This window comes from Muscardinus avellanarius (genome assembly GCF_963383645.1).
Source record: "Muscardinus avellanarius genome assembly, chromosome: 5".
NCBI lineage: Eukaryota > Metazoa > Chordata > Mammalia > Rodentia > Gliridae > Muscardinus > Muscardinus avellanarius.
In genome coordinates, this window is record NC_137790.1 from 70,866,600 (window position 1) to 70,884,761 (window position 18,162).

Below are 18,162 nucleotides of genomic sequence, written 5' to 3' on the forward strand. Positions count from 1 at the left end.
CTGGATGAGAGTGGAGGAGCTGGAATATTGGGTATGATCCAGTTGAATAAGAGTTTTAAGTGTAGTAAGGTAATATATGGTAGAGATGAAAGGTAGTGAATATATATGAGGATTTTACTAGTCAATGTGAAGTATTAGGTATAGTAATATGAATGGATTGATTATAAAGATAAAAATGAAAGTTTGGAGGGAAGAGTGAGGAAGCTTGTAAAAAGAATGGGGAAAAGAAAAAACATGCATAAAATTACAAAACAACCAAACAAACAATAACAAAGAAAAAAGCAATCCTGCAAATATACAAGTATAAAGTTGACTTGGCCTCTCTAGTCCTCCTGGGTCTGAATTGATACTTTCAGCCATTTAATGTCTACTACCTATAGTAGGTTCTCAGGTATGTTCCAAGTGCTCTCATTTGCTCAGCAACCTATAGTAGTAATGTCAGTTTACAGTCCCACTTTTGGGTCTCCTGCAAGGATTAGGATCCTGAGTTGATCTTTTTGTCAGAACTAGCACTGAGGTGGCCAAGCCCTACTGGCACCTCTCACTGTAGTGCACTTGGGTCTTCAAGATTTCTATGGGAGCCTGTTTCTATGTAAGCAGTGGGTGTCACTGGCAATGGATCCCAAGTACATGTGGGGCTCTGCACTTTCTGTAGGCCCTGGGCCTGTACCTCTCTAACCACACTGGTAGTGGGTGTCCAGTGTAATCTCAGGGCGATCTCCAGAGACCCTATTGGGTTCTGTGCCCTGGTCACTATGGGCCTTTCCTGTGCCTCTGCTATGTTCAGTAGCAACTTCTGACCCGATCTTCTCAGGGTGGACTTCCAAATCTCAGACATCAGAGGTCCCTGTGGCCATTCTGGGTGGTCTCCTGATGAGAAACACAGTTAAATGACTGTCATGCATGGCTCTGGGTCACTGGGGGAAATAATGCATTGCTGAAGGTATAGGTTTCTGGCTGAGTGCATAGACTATGGTCTGTGTCATACCTGAAGTGAGGTGCTTATTGCTTAAGAGCTGAAAATCTGCAGCCACTTACTTCTCATCAAGTTATGGCTTCTTTGGCAGGGATCTTTAGGGCCACAGTGCCAGCAGACCCAGCTCAAATGGAGCAGCCAAGATGGGGTGGCCTTGAAGTGCCCACGTCAAGATAAAAATGAAAAGTTTGGAGGGAAGAGGGGGAAAGCTTGTAAAAGGAATGGGGAAGAGAAAAAACAAACATGCACAAAATTACAAAACAACCAAACAAGCAATAACAAATAAAGAAAAAAGCAATCCTGCAAATATACAAGTATGAAGTTGACTTGGCCTCTGCAGTCCTCCTGGGTCTGCATGTATACTTTCAGCCATTGAATGTCCACTACCTATAATAGGTTCTCAGGTATATAGTAGATTCTCACTCGTTCTATTTGAAATGAATCTTATCTAAACAACCAAACAGTATAGCTTGATAGAAAGATGGTAATTTGGTCCAAACATGCATGCATTTGAATCCTAATTTTGCCCTTTATTAGTTGTCTTTGGCAAATAAAAAGAATAGCCTCAGTTTCCTCTATAAAAAAGTATGTATTTATTTTATAGTTCTGTTTTCAGAAATAATAATACAGCTGATCTTATAATAGAGTACAATGTTGGTTATCAAAGGCTGGGGACAGAATGGGCAGGAAGGGCTAGGGAAAGGTAAATTCATAGGTACTAAGTTATTATTACATAGGTGCAAGAAGCTCTGGAATACTCTTGCACTCTATGGTGACTTTAGATAACAATAATGCCTTTTACATTTCAAAAAGCTAGAAGAAAGGAATTTTGAAAGTGCTTACATAAAGAAATGATAACTATTTGAGGAGAGTAACATGTTTAAACTGATTTAAACATTATTCAGTGCATATATGTATTGAATATTACATGGCACCTCATTAATATATACATCTGATTTTTATGTATCAATTAAAAAATTAGGCCGGACACAGTAGTGCATGCCTGTAATCCCAGTATTTGAGAGGCTAATAGAGGTGGATTTCAGGTTTTAGGCCAGCATATGGTAATTTAGCAAGACCCTGTTTCCTAATAAAAATAAGATAGGGCTGTGGGTGTAGCTCAGAGATAGAAAACCCCTGGGGTTAATTGCTGAAACTGCAAAAGCAAACAAAAATAACAAAAACTAGAAATGATGCAAAAATCATGCTTATCCAGACACTTATCTAATAGTGACTATTATCATTAATATTTTAATGATGTGCTATTGTTATTTATCCTATATCATCTTATCAGTAACTAAATGCTACTTAAGCACATAGTAAATATTATTGTTTATTTACCTATGAATACATAATAACTATAAGTAAAATATGTTTCTGAACAGATGTAAAATGTAGATATTTTATTGTGGTTTTCTTTCTTTCAGAATTACTTACTGTCATCTACCTTTCCAGAGTAAGTGGCTCTATGTTGGAACAGAAAGAGGAAATACGCATATTGTAAATATTGAGTCTTTCATTCTTTCTGGATACGTTATTATGTGGAACAAGGCAATTGAACTGTAAGTGTGAGCTTGAATATCACTTTATTTGGCTTAAATATTTTATAGTTTGTAGCATAAATTGAAATATAGGCATTTGATACCACTGTTGCTATTTTAAAATTAATTTGAGCTAAAATAAAACCATAAATGCTTTAAAAATAAATATAATAATGCTAATATAGATTAATTTTAGATTTCTCAAATACTGGAAATAATTAAGATTTATTTATACACTGATGAAAAAATAGGATCACCCTATAAGTTAAACATGGAAATAACCTCAATGCATAACCATTGAGTATAACCATCAGTGAGTGTACCTTAGTATAACCACTTTCAGTGGGAATGGATTATTTTATATAAAAATAATTAAGATCAAGCCAGGCGTGGTGGCGCACGCTTGTAATCCCCGCGCTTGGGAGGCGGAGACAGGAGGATCGCGCAGGTTCGAAGCCAGCTGCGCTGGCGTAAGAGACCCTTTTTCAAAAATATAAAATAGGTCTGGGAGTGTAGCCCGGAGGAAGAAGGGCTTCCAGGAACCCCAGTACCACCAAAAAATAAAAATAAAAAAAATAATAATTAAGATCAGTGCACATGACTTTGAAGGCTGGTATCTTACTTTTCTCTTGCCTTACTAAAATATTCGTGGATCACAGGATAAGCATTTTATCAATCGTTTTCATTTTGTCATATATGCAAATATTTTGGTATTTGGTTGGTGATATTTACATATAAAATGTGAAACTTTACAAATGTAAAACTTTCTGGCATTCTAAGCCATCTATTTGTAGTATATTCATAAACAATTCTACTGGTCAATGTATTAATCAGAAAAACAAATTTTATTTATTAAATATGTGTTATGTGCATACTAGGTCCGTAATAAGTTATGTTTGACTTGAGAATAGCTCATTATGTCTCTCAAATATATTCTCCAAATTCTAATTAGAAATATTTTATTTTCATGAAGCTTGACTCTGGTCTTTATAATAAATCCTTTCCCTAATTCCAAATCCCAGTGTTTCAATGTGCATGTGCATTGCTTTAGAGAGAAGGTTTATTAAACTCCTATTATAATATTCCTTTTATTATGTCCTAAGGGGTTTTTATTAATAAAATTAACAAATTAATAAAAATTAATTAATAAAAATTATCTCCGTCCATATTACATGAAGGGCAGGTTTTTTTGTTTATTATTCTTTTTCATCATATTTGGTTTGTTTTGATGCTTTCCACAGTGGCTGCCAAATGCCTGATAACATTATTTAAGCATACTTATAATAAATAGAAACAATATTAACTTACAATTTTCATTTATACTTTCAAGGTAATTGGCATGAAAAACTTAACTCTCATTTGTTCTTATGTTCTGATGTTCTATATGTGTATTTTAAAAGCTTCCTAAATACAGTAACATGTCAAAAATGTTACTTATTACTTTTAAACTACTTGGGAAGGACCTTTATTCCCTTAGTCTTAACATATAACAGCAATGAATAAGACTAAATTTAATTCTATTTTTATAATATTGTCTTAGGACCACTAATACTCAGGAAATGAAACTGGGAATCAATAAATGGGACACCATCAAATTAAAAAACTGCTTTCCATCAGAGGAAACAATCAGAAGCATGAAGAGAGCATCAACAGAATGGGGGAAATCTTTGCCAGCTACTCTGGTAGAGAACTAATATCTAGAATATATAATATAGAACTAAAAAACTTAAAACCAAAAAACCCATTAATAAATAAGCAATTGAATTGGATGGACACTTCTCAAAAGAAGAAATACATTTGGCCAACAAATATAAGGAAAAATTTATTATTAGCAACAGGGAAGTGTAAATCAAAACTACACAAATCTCACTGCAAATAGCAATCATCAAGAATACAAGTAATTAGTATGGCAAACATGAAAAGGAGGGATGGGGAGGGAATGGGGTGGGAATTGGGGAAGGGCTAAATAAGTGATGTGTGCATGTATGCCTCTACCATTTTGTACCCCATTAAGAAGTATGAGTACAATGCACCAATAAAAAATTTTAAAATATATAATAATAAAAATAAAAAAGAATATGAATAATAACAAATGCTAGCGAGGATGTAGGGGAAAAAAGAAACTCTTATACACTATTGGTGGAATTGTAACTTAATACAACCACTATGGAGAGCAATATGTAGGTTCCTTAAAAGTCCAGGCATGGAACCACAATATGGTCCAGATATACCACTCTTCAGTATCTTCTCAAAATAATTAAAGTTAGAATACTATAGTGACATATGCATATCCATGTTTATGGCAGCATAACTCATAATAGCCAAATTATGGAACCAGCCTTGGTGTTTGTCAGTGGATGAATCGATTAGAAAAAAAATGCGCTATAGCCAGGCATGGTGGCACTTGTAATCTAAGCATTTGAGAGGCTGAGACCCAAGGATTGTGGTTCACAGACAACCTTAACTACTTAGTGAGGCCCTTTGCAACTAAGTGAGACCCTGTTTCAAAATAAAAAGAATAAAAAGTAGGGCAGGGGGTGTTACTCGGAGGTCAGATGCCTTGGGTTTCATCCCCTGACCCGTGGGGGGGGGGGTTGCTATGCCTCACACAGTGGTTTTACTTAACCATAAAGAAGAATAAAATTATGTCATTTGCAAGAAAATTGATGTAACGAGGGGACATTATTATAAGTGAAATCAGCCAGAAAGTTAAGGGCTGTATCTTTTCTCTCATATGTGGAAGCTAGAGAGAAAATAGGAAAGGAAAAAAACTTGTTTTGTTTTTTATGTTATTTGTAGAGATGGAAATAAGATGATATATTAAAACTATTTAGAAGATAAAGGAGGCAAAAGTAATAGGTAAAAATCAATAATGACTTCTATGTATCTTGAGCAACTGGATGCATCAGAGGAGCAGAAGATTGAACAGATTTAGAGTAAAACAATGAGTTCACTATTAGGTAGGTTGAGTTGTATGCGTTTGTGACATTTAAATATAATTGATAAAGGAGAATTATAGGGCATGGAATATATAGATCTGAAACTAATGAAAGAGATCAGCACTTAAATGGTTGTTGAAAACATGAGAATAGATCAAATGTACATGAAGGTTATATAGAGAAGAGGTAGCAAACTAGTAATCAGTGAACCAATTATGACCCGAGATATGTTTTGTTTGTCCATCATGATATATAAGGATGGTGTGAATTATTAGTTTGCAATACTTAAAATTAGCACAATAGAAATAAAAAAATTGGATTTCCAGCTCTTCATTAAGGAATTCACGATGAGATCATCCTACGTTAGCATTCTTGTTTGACAGAAATCAACTAGATCTGAGTAGCAATTTTTCTTCCATAGGTGGGTAGTGTGCTATCTGGTTTGGGACATATGCAATACCTGCTAGTTTCTGTGTGCTTTTAAATTATAAATACATATATATGGTACTAGGTGGCAACCTAGGATGGAACACTAAGGAATATAATTACTTAAGGTATGAGAAAATAGTGAGAAATCTACAGTGGACATTTTCAAAAAGCATTGTGGTGAGTGGAAGATAAATAGGGATACCTAGAAAAATTATTAGGCATTATGCAAATCCTATTGCGTGAATTTAAATTGACTATTAATTCTATCTAAAATAATTCTTATAGAATTTTTAGAACCCAGAGCCCACAAATACCTTTTTTTTTTTTTTTTTTTTTGGTGGTACTGGGGTTCCTGGAAGCCCTTCTACCTATGGGCTACACTCCCAGACCTATTTTATTTTTGGAAACAGGGTCTCTTAAGCCAGCGCGGCTGGCTTCGAACCAAGTGCGAGATTACAAGCCTGTGCCACCACGCCCGGCCCACAAATACTTTTTTATTTTTCAGTTCATTTTCTTATAATCATAAATTTTGCCACTTCTTTGTGGGTTTTAGGAGTTTAGTGTTAGAAGAAAAAGTCATACAGAATATACTAAATGTTAATAGTTGTCATTTCTAGGCGGTACAATAATGGGAAACCTTTTTCATCTTAACTTTTGATGTCCTCTTAGTTTAAAAAATAATAGTCTTATCTTCCAAAAGTTTTATTACAAATAAAAGTTGGATGATAGATTATTTTTTGAATTAGAGTGTATATATCATAGAGCCTGAGGATCTAAATGGAATAGTCTTGTACTTGCTCTAACATATTTCTTTTCTTTTCTTTTTTCTTTTTTTTTTTTTTTTTCGGGTCTGGGGATGAAACCCAGGGGCATTTGACTTCCGAGCTATACCCCCTGCCCTATTTTTTATTATTTTATTTTGAAACCGGGTCTCACTGAGTTGCAGAGGGCCTCACTAAGTAGCTGAGGCTGTCCAAGAACCGTGATCCTCCGGTCTCAGCCTCCCGAATGCTGGGATTACAAGCGTGCACCACCACGCCCGGCTTTCTAACATATTTCCTTTTTTTTTTTTTTTTTTTTTTGGTGGTACTGGGGTTTCTGGAAGCCCTTCTACCTCCGGGCTACACTCTCAGACCTATTTTATATTTTGAAACAGGGTCTCTTACGCCAGCTTGGCTGGCTTCGAACCTGCGCGATCCTCCTGTCTCCGCCTCCCAAGCGCGGGGATTACAAGCGTGCGCCACCACGCCCGGCTAACATATTTCTTAAAATATATTTCGGTGGGGCCGGGCGTGGTGGCGCACGCTTGTAATCCCCGCGCTTGGGAGGCGGAGACAGGAGGATCGGGCAGGTTCGAAGCCAGCCACCTGCGCTGGTTTAGGAGACCCTGTTTCCAAATAAAAATGTAAAAATAGGTCTGCGAGTGTAGCCCGGAGGTAGAAGAACCCCAGTAACACATATATATGTGTGTGTGTATGTGTGTGTGTTTGTGTGTGTATGTGTGTATATGTATATATATGTGTATGTGTGTGTGTGTGTGTGTGTGTGTGTGTGTGTGTGTGTGTGTATAATTTCGGTGATTGCCCTAATACAACAAATGAAAAAGGATTTGATACAATACTTTAGGAAAATACTGAAGACTTACAGTGTTTATTTGCATATTATGGGCTCTGAGAGGTTTCATAGGGGAAAAAATATTTAACTTTGTTTAATTCCATTTCCCAAACTTTAAAAATATGGAACATTCCTTATGTGAAACATCTTATATCTCCACTAGTTATTATGTAGCATACTTTGGTAAATATTGGTCCAGGCAAACCCACAAAACAATTTTTTTAATTTTATGGTTATTATTAGTTACTATATTATCACTTAAGGATATTTTTATTTATCAGAAACATTTATGCCTTTATAGAACACTTCATTTATGTATAAATGGTATGTTACATATAAATGTGGAAAGAACTACAAAAAACTCAAGGTTTCTAATGATGCCTTGTTCAGTTTTTTCCAACATATATTCTAGAATACAGATAACTTTAATTTCCAATAATTGGAAAAAACATAATACATGCTATTTATTGACAAACATAATACATGCTTATTACATAAGGCCATTATATTTACTACTATATGTATATAATTTTTGTATGTATGAAGATCAAACCTAGATTCTCATGCATACTAGAAAAGCACTCTTCCACTGAGCCACACCCTGAGCCCATATGCATAGGATTTCTAATCCTAAAAGTTATTTAGTAAGGTCAGAACTATTATTGCCATTTTTAGATCAGACAATTTAGGAAGAATCCACTAACAAAATTTACCAATATCTAATAAATCTGTATTTTTCTGGATCATGTTCAGTCAATATTGGGGAATCCTAAAATTATTTAGGCACTTTTCTCTGATTCCAAATAGTTACCAAGATATAAATCTTAAGTGTTAAAAATCTTTCATATATGCTTAATAAAATAAAATATATCATTTTAATTATAATAATATTAATCTGGCAATGTTGGATCATTGAGAAAGGCTATGGAAAATAGAGTGATAATCTCTGACAATATAAAATCATATCTTATTTAACTATAACCATATTCAGCAATGGCATAAGTTAAACTAGGTATAATAAAAAAGAAACATGCCAAATATCAGAGTAGCACAGACTTAAATCATATTGACAAAGGTCTCTTTAAACAATATGTTAAACTCTTTTTTTTTTTTTTTTTTTTGGTGGTACTGGGGTTCCTGGAAGCCCTTCTACCTCCGGGCTACACTCCCAGACCTATTTTTACATTTTTATTTGGAAACAGGGTCTCCTAAGCCAGCGCGCGGCTGGCTTCGAACCTGCGCGATCCTCCTGTCTCTGCCTCCCAAGCGCGGGGATTACAAGCGTGCGCCACCACGCCCGGCCTATATTAAACTCTTAATTACCTATTTTTGATCACAGTACATAATCATAGAAATTAGGCATAACTGTTTAAATTTTTTGTAAAATTTCTAGCACTAGAATGAGATTCTTTTTAAATCAAAGATGCCACTACACTTTTCTTTAGGGCAAAATCAGAGGAGTTTTTATTATCAAAGGAAATATTAACTCAGGTATGTATTTTGCAGTTTAGCTGAAATAGTTTTGCTTCATCAGCCTTTTAACTGTAGTATTCTTTTGTGTAGATAAAAATTAAACCAATTTTTTCAGAGGCTCACTAGTATCTTGTACAGATAATGAAAAGTCCCATTTGCATGTGGACTTTTGTTTTTAAATCTATCTTAAAAAATACAGCTACTATGCTGGGCGTGGTAGTGCATGCTTGTTACCCCAGTACTTAGGAGGCTGAGACAGGAGGATCCTGGTTCCTGGCCGCCTCAGCTACTTAGTGAAGCCCTCTGCAACTTAGTGAAATCTTGTTTCAAAATAAAAAAGGATAAAAAATAGGGCTGGGGGTGTAGCTCAGAGGTAAAATGCTCCTGGCTTCCATTCCCAGTACCACACACAAAAAAAATACAGCTACTATAATATAATTAAAAATAAGAAACATAAAATAAAAAATTCAAGTGAATCTGATTTAACTCCAGAATATTGGGAGTTTATTCCTATAAAACTGTAATTTCTTTGATTCAACATTTAATGGTAAGTTATCTTAATGTTTTAATTATTGTTTTGAATTAACAGGTCCACCAAGACTCATCCAGGTCCAGTTGTACATTTAAGTGATAGTCCAAGAGATGAAGGGAAAGTGAGTATTGTAATATCAGTATTTTTTATTTTCCTCATTCTTGACCAAATGTTACTATTATTTAAAAATTAACGTCTTAGTTATAGTTCATAGAATTCAGTGTTATCTGAAAATTAAAATTTGTTGAATGTATGGATTAGCAAATGAATGAAATAGGCTAATAATGGCCCCTAATTGTCTTTAGTTTCATCTAGAACTAGATTTGATATTTAATTCTGGAATTTTGAGGAAAGTAACATGTAGAACAACTTTTAATTTCAAAAATTTAATTATTGACCTTCATATGATTATCACTGTCATTAATCATTTGTTTACATTATTCAGTTTGGGTAGTGGTAAATGATCAATATTAATATAAATTAGCCAATCTTGATTTTATGATCATGTACTAATATAGAAAATGTTATCAGAGTATAATCCTATTTAGCTTGATTATTTTAAATTTGTTATTGTTAATAAGAAAGTAAAGTTGATAATATGAAATGATCTAAAGTATCCTTATCATTACAAATAATACATCTCTTCCAGTGCATAAGTTTTATTAAGTACTGTACAAAGCATTGATAAATTGTTTACTGTAGGTTTGGTCTTGCTATCTTTAAAGGTTAGTAACTAAGTGAGCCTAATAAAAATCAAACCTGAAAAGTAAGTCCACCTGGTGGAAAAACATTGGATTCTTTTAAATTGATGCATAAATGCAATATAATTCTGATCAGGAGCTATCACAGAGTTTATTTAGGTGGTACAGAGGATTGAACCTAGGGGAATTTTGCCTCTGAGCTATACTCCCAGCCCTATATTATTTAATTAAATAATTAATTTTTTTGATGCACCATTCCTGGAGGTACTGCAATTCCAGGTCGATGTGTGGAATGGACGGAGCAAGCTCCTATTCCATCTCCTAGTTGTGTGTTTGTTTTTTGAAACAGGGTTTTACTAGGTTGATGACAGTCTCACTACTTGCTAAGACTGTCCTTGAAACTGTGATCCTCCTCTCTCAGCCTCCCAAGTACTAGGATTACAGGTGTGCAGCACCTTGCCCAGGACAGAGTTTATTTATTAAATAATTCACAAATTTCTTTAAAAACTCACTAGAGAAAAAATATTTAAGAATGACCAAGTTATTATTGGAAAAGCTAAATACTGTTATACCACTAGAAGGTATGCAGGAAGACTCATGGATCTAAATAGATATCCCTGAAATAGTTCAGTCATTTGGGAAAGTTGTATATATATATATATTTTTTTTTTTGGGGGGGGGTGAAACTGGGGATGGAACCCAGGGGCTTTCTACCTCCGGGCTATACTCCTAGACCTATTTTATATTTTTATTTGGAAACAGGGTCTCATTAAGTTGCTTAGAGCCTCACTAAGTAGCTGAGGCTGACTTTGAACCTGTGCGATCCTCCTGTCTCAGCCTCCCAAGCGCGGAGATTACAAGCGTGCACCACCACGCCTGGATGAAAGTTGTATATATTTTAGAAAAGATATTTTAGCACATGATTAATTTTAAATAATTAAATAGTAAATAATTGGCTGTCCATTTTGAAAAAAAAAAGTAGACCCTCTGCCTTATACCAGTCATGGAAATAAATTCCAGAGCAAAAATAAATACATAAACATTAAAATCACAGCTTAGAAATTATTTGAAGAAATTCATAAGATATAGATTGTTACTGTAGAGTAGGAAACCCTCAGGTAGGAAATAATTAAAAACTTTCAGGGATATATCATAACAAGATGATCATAATTAGAGATAGGCAACAAACTAGGAAACAATATTTTCTACATATAACAAGCAAATAATGAACATGTAGAATACACAAAGAACTTGTATTAAATTATCTCTTGTAGTAAGAAATAAATGGGCAATATAATTAATCATAAAATAGCAATATAAATATATTTAGAAATGTGAACATAAGTATACTAGAAAAAGTAATTGTAAAAGTTAAAGATGTGGTTCTTACCTCTAGAGAACAGGGTTTGAGAGTGAGAAAGAAACATTCTCATTGGTAATTAGCGAAACAATATACCATCTTCCCCCATCAGACTGGCAAAATATTGAAACTGAAAAATATTATTAATACCATGCAAGGAAAAAGGCATTGGTAAATGGGCATCTAGATATAGGTATACATATACATATACATATACATATACATATACATATACATATACATATACATATACATCCATTTGGGAAACTTAACATTGCAATTACAAATGAAAAGTAATAAAAAGTGAATATTGACATCAAAAACTGTGTTTTTAAATTGTTTTTACTACTTATTACTGTATAGTCTTAAATAAATCACTTTACTTTTTGTATACCAGTTTTTCCATTTGTCACATAGAAGTTTTTTTATTTTAATGTATTTAATTTTATCTGTCTTTTTTTTTCCAAGTACTGGGGATAGCCCAAAGGCATTGCACCTCTGAGCTAAACCCCCAGTCCTATTTTTTAGTCTTTTTATCTTTTGAAACAGGGTCTCATTGATTTGTGAAGGGCCTTGCTAAGTAGCTGAGGCTGTCTGCCAACCGCAGTCCTCTGGTCTCAGCCTCCCAAATGCTGGGATTACAAGTGCACGCCACCAGGCCCGGCTATCTTTCTTCTTTTGATTTCTGCTTTGTGTTTAGTATTCAGTAAGTCCTTCCATTCTTAAGGGAAACTACAACCCTACTTTTTCTATTAGTTTTATGCATTTACATTTTAAAATTTGATTTTCATTTATATATAATTTGTTTTATATTGGCTTGTTATAAGGGTATAATTTTATTTTGTACATGTAATTAATCCATTTGTCAGATAAATTTTTCACTGATTTGTAAGACTATTCATAAATCAAGTTTTCACATTTGGGTAGGTCATCTGAGCTTTCTCTTTTGTTGAATGATTTATTCTTATAATAATGACTTACTTTATTGGTTATAATAACTTATGAAATGCTTTATGATACCTGGTAAACTAGTCCACTTCTTTTAAATTATCTTGGATGTTTATGAGCTTATTTAACTATATGGATTTTAGGATCAGTTTATCAAGGTACATGTAATTCCCAATAGAAGTTTTGTTTGAAATTTGAACATATAATTCAAAGGAAATTTGCATGTTTAAGATATGATTATTGTGTATATGAACATACATGATGTATTTACAATGATTTTCTGTATGTTTATAATTTTGTTCACAAAAGTCTTGCATATATTTGCTATATTAATTCTAATTATATGTACCTTATAGATTTATTGCCCCAATGATTTAATTTTTTAAAAACCAGCGTGGTCCTAGTTGGGTTTTGTTAGTATATAAAATGTTATTGATTTTTTGTATTCAGCTACATCATTGAATGTTTTTAATAGTTGTCCTTAGATTCTCTGGCATAGTCTATGTACAAAAGCATAACAATTAAAGATAAAATTTGTTTCTTTCCTTCTAATATTTATGGCTATATATAATTATCATTCTGTTGCCTAGAACCTTAGCAAAATTTGAATATGCATGAATTTTTTGGTAACTTTCAAAGGAAATGCATCCAAGATTTTGGCATTAAGATGTTTGCTACAGATCTTTGATTGTTTTTATGAAGTTAAATTTTCCACCTATTTTCCAATATTTCAAGATTTTAAATTATGAATGGTATTGAATTTTCTACATGTATTAAGATAATTATTTCTTAACATATTAGTTTGAATATATTAATAGATTCTCTAGTTTTAAACATTTTTGCATTTCTGGAATAATTTAACCTGGAAGGCGAAAGCTTCCCTTGGAAGTTTGCTATTAAAGCAAAAGGAACAAAGCATAGCAGCTACTATTCCTGCAAAACCAAGATAACCTCCTATAAGAAGCTCGGCCATCTTTCCTCCTACATATTGCTTATAAAGAAGCTAAGTGTTAATCTATCAAATAGAAAAGGATACTTTTTTGAACTGAGAAATATTTATATTGGATACAGTATTAAGTACATCTTTTCAGATTCTCTCAGCTTTGCTCTCCCAAATCCTTGGCTGCTTGATTCATCTCAGGTTTGGCAGAGTTAATTAACTTTGTAGAGTACTGCTTCCTGAAGTTGACTGTCTATACTCAGACTTTCTAGCTCCCCTTACAAATTTTGGATTTAGATGTGCCACATGTAAGGTCTATAATCAGGCTTCTCTAACAGTTGCCAAAGGGATCAAATGACATGACTCTGAAATAAAGAGAGTGTTAACTCTCCACTGATAATACTTTGGCAACTATTAGACAAGAGACAAATAAACTCTTCCTTTCTACCTTTGGCTGTACCATTCTGTGTCATGTTTATACCATGTAGCCTGTTAAGAGAAATCCTTCAAGTCCATACCCAGCTAACATCTGCTAAGTGACTATCTGTATCTCTTCTGTTTTTCTTTGTGGAATAGGGTGATAAGGAATGATCTTTCCTTTACCTCTTTGCTTTATTTCACTTTCCCTTTAGTATTGCAACCCTAAAATTGTACTTTTCCATGAAACATCAGTACTTATTTTCTGTGAAATATCAGTACTTAAGTCTTGCCTCAGACTTTGTTCTCTAGAATCCAGGTTAAGATATTCTAGATCAAGAATTAGACATTTTAACCCATAAGTCAAATCTGGCCTGCTGCCCATATTTGTAAAATATTTTATTGGAATACAGATTTGTTGTTCATTAATAGGTTATTTGTGGCTCTTTCCTTGCTATGAGAGCAAAGCTGAACATCTTTGGCAGAGACTGCATGGCCTGCAAAGCCTAAAATATTTACTCTCTAGCCCTTTATATAAAAGTTGATTTCTTGTTCCAGATCATAGATGTTTGGGATGAGATTTTGAAGTAAATTTTTTTCTTTCTAAAAATCAAAGAATCTGCTCTTAAGTGCCAAATGGAGTGTAATTAAGCCCTGCCACATAGTCAAATCACAATTACTTGAACATTGTGATGTGAACATTGTAATTAACTGGGATGAAGGGCTGCTAGAAAGATAAGACAACAGGAGATAAAGTATTCATGCTGCTTAACTGATATGATGCAATTATAATAGTGATGGTATAAAACAGCCTCCCAATGATACTTGTAATAGTTTTCTATTGCTGACATAGATTGTCATAAATTTTAATGGCTTAAAACAATAAAATTTTATTATATTACAGTTCTGTGGGCCAAAAGTCCAACACAGGTCTCACTGGACCAAAATTAAGATATTAGCAGCCGGGCGTGTTGGCGCTTGCTTGTAATCCCAGCATTTGGGAGGCTGAGACCCAAGGATCACAGTTCGCAGACAGCTTCAGCTACTTAGTTAGGCCCTCTACAACTCAGTGAGACCCGGTTTCAAAATAAAGAATAAAAAATAGGGTAGGGGGTGCAGCTCGGAGGTCGAATGCCCCTGGGTTCCATCCCCAGACCTGCAAAAAAAAAAAAAAAGATATTAGCAGGGCTACATTTCTTTCCATAACTCCAGAAAATCTGATTTCTTGGGTATTCTGAAGCTATACACATTTCTTGGCTTGTAGTCTCCTTTTTCTGTCTTGAAAACCAATAATAGAGCATCTCCTGACTCATCCATCATTGTAGCTCTTTCTGACTTTTCTGGGACAGTTCTTTACTTGTAATGACTGGACTCACTTGAATTATCCACGATAATCCCTCCATTTCAACATTCAATTTTTAATTATATATGAAAAGTCTTTTTGTCATTTAAGGAAGTGTGTGTGTGTGTGTGTGTGTGTGTGTGTGTGTGTGTGTGTGTGTTTTGCTGGGGATCAAACCTACGGCTTTGCTAATGCCAAGTATACACTATGCTTTGGAGCTATACACCCAGCCCATTGGGAATGTATTTTAAGGTTTTGAGGATTAGGGTATTATACTTTGGGTAGTTCTTTGTTCTGCCTACATGATATTGAAAGTTATTACTGATTTACCTAATCCCAGATTCCCTGTAATATATTTTTAAAGGAGCTCTTATCTACTGCAGGTATAGGGCAGACTATGTTACAAACAGGCCCAAGATCTTTTTACAATGAGACCAAATGCATAGCTTTGATAGGTCCTATTTGTTAAAGTCTAAGTCCTGACAAAGAGTATGACCCACAACTATTTATTAGTTTCTTAGGCCTACCATAGCAAACTGCCACAAACTGGGGAACTTAAAACAACAAAAAATTATTTTTTCATAGTTCAGGAGACCACTGAGATTAAGGTGTTGGTTGGACCACACTACCTCTGCAGGTTCTAGAGAATCTTTCCTCGTCTCTTCCAGATAAGATAGTCTTTGGCTTTTTGTAGTATAACTCCAACCTCTGCCTTAATTTCACATGATTGTCTTCCCTGGTTCTGTTCTTTCTCTTTATCTTGGCCAGCAGAAGTGCCACTTTCACCATTTTTGGAGGAAAATAGTTTCTCTTTTCTGGGAGACTATTTAATGTTCTCACTTGAGTCAGTTAGTTGCCTTGCATGATGATGTTTATACATTCACAAGACCACCTCCAATCAGAATTAGCTCTCAGCATAGCCTAACATTGAAACATAATTTTTACTCTATGAAGAAACAGACTATAGATGAAATAAATAGGTTCCTCACCAAAGGAACTGAAAAAAGTATCTAATCACCTTACTACTCACCAAGGGAATGTGTTTGGGAGTGGTTTTTAGAGTTTGAAATTTGGGGGATGCATAGAAGAGAGTTCCTTAATGCTTTGGCAAGGGTACTTGGATCTGTTCCTAGTAATTTTCTGGCATGGTTCCTTGAGGCCTGTACTCAACAAAGCCTTATAGTAAATAGAGATATCAAAATCGTTTGGTATACTAGTAAAGAAGGGGGTCAAAAGACTGAGGGAGATGAGAATGCTAAAAAGAATATATTGTGTTTGCCCTGGTAACTCACCTTATGACTGCGTTTCCTAGCAGGCTTCTAGGGACACTGTCTCTATGTAACCTAATAAAGGAATATTCTGGAAATGCAGGTATAAGGATATTAGAGAAGCGTGTGGTGGCTACCTTTTTTAGGTCTTTGTTGACAGCAGGAGGTGATGGCAAAGAGCCAGTCTCCATAATATCTATGAGGATTAAATATCATGGGTTGGTAGAGGCCAGATGGCAATATTTAACCATCTGGCAGTGTGGATATAAATTACCATACCAAGCAGCAAGGCTGGAGAAGAAATGTAGAAAACTATGGCAATAGCTAATATATCATCATGTTACTAGGAACAAAATTAGGTGGGCAGCTTACTGAGATGTTTTTAGATTTGCATAATCAGAAAAAATCAGGAGCAGTTTAGCTCTTGATATTCACCACAAAAATGGAAAATCACAGAATCTCATCAAGTTTCCAGGTATAAGTTCATATCTTAAAATGCTTCCATAAATATATATAGTAATTATAATAGCATTATCGTCATTTGAGGAGTAACCATTTATTTTTTAATGATAATTAGCTTTGGGCAAGAGCAGACATTGATACTGGGATCTCCAGAAAGAATTTGTGGCCCTCCAGTTATGGGCAAGATATATGGAACTAAGTAAAAAGTGATAAGTGGAGTTTTGCAGTACTGAGGATTGGCGTTTTATCTCTGAGCTCTACCCCTAGCCATTTTTTATTCTTTATTTTGAAACAGGGTCTTACTAAGTTGTGGAGAACCTCACTAAGTAGCTGAGGCTGGCTGCAAACCTGCAATCCTCCTGTATTAGCCTCCCAAGTACTGAGATTACAAACATGCACTACCACACCTGGCTATAAATGGAGTTTTGGCTCAAGACTAAATGGATCACAATATATCCATTAGATCAAAACTAATGGATCATGATAGATCCATTGGGTGTGCAAATGCATCCACTTATATTTTCCAAATATATAATTTGGACTGATAAGCTTAGTAGCTGGATTAATATTTACATTGTTTCCTTGGCATTTTAATTAGAGTCATAGTAGGAAGGGAAAATGGAAATTCCCAAGACTATCTCCCTCTGCCAAGAGTATAATATTAAATGATTCTGCACCTCTGAAGGATTTGCTACAATTACACTAGAATGATGCATTGGTAGTGGTTACTGATGCATCCTTCTCAAATTGCATTTTCTGAGTTTTACAAAAAATAAGATAAATTGAGGATGTTAATAGTTAAGCTATGCAAAAATAACCAAATGACTTTAATCACAGCTGCCTTGCTGTTACTTTTATGGATACAGATGAACACAATCTATGGTACTTAATATATAGGTATTGATTTGGTGAAATCTTTTAATATCCACCAACAAAAATAGGTTCAATTTATAAGAGACACCAATATAACTTTATAATCTTTCCCTGGGACTATGTGATTTTTCCAGTTCTCTGTAATAATATAATCTTCTGGAATCTTGATTATTCAAACAATCTTTAGAAAGTATACATTAGGATACACCATAGAATTCACTACGATTTTTATATAATACAAATTGGATCTGGTGAGAAGTGACAAATATCTATATAATTCATAAGACATGTGTGAGAGGGTGAGAAAGAAATCACCCAAAGATCAGGGATTTGCCTCATTTGTGATT

General features: G+C 34.4%; 1 protein-coding gene across 4 annotated transcripts in view; it reads left to right on the top strand.

Annotated features, from left to right (window-relative positions):
- Positions 1 to 18,162, top strand: part of STXBP5L (syntaxin binding protein 5L) — a gene marked incomplete at both ends in the record, with an annotated part of 294,065 nt that overhangs the window by 102,251 nt on the left and 173,652 nt on the right. For all 4 annotated transcript variants that reach the window (XM_080695519.1, XM_080695521.1, XM_080695520.1 and 1 more), the window contains 2 exons: positions 2,404 to 2,538; positions 9,562 to 9,625. In XM_080695519.1, coding sequence (XP_080551645.1) covers positions 2,404 to 2,538; positions 9,562 to 9,625 — 199 coding nt within the window. The remainder of the gene's footprint in view (positions 1 to 2,403; positions 2,539 to 9,561; positions 9,626 to 18,162) is intronic.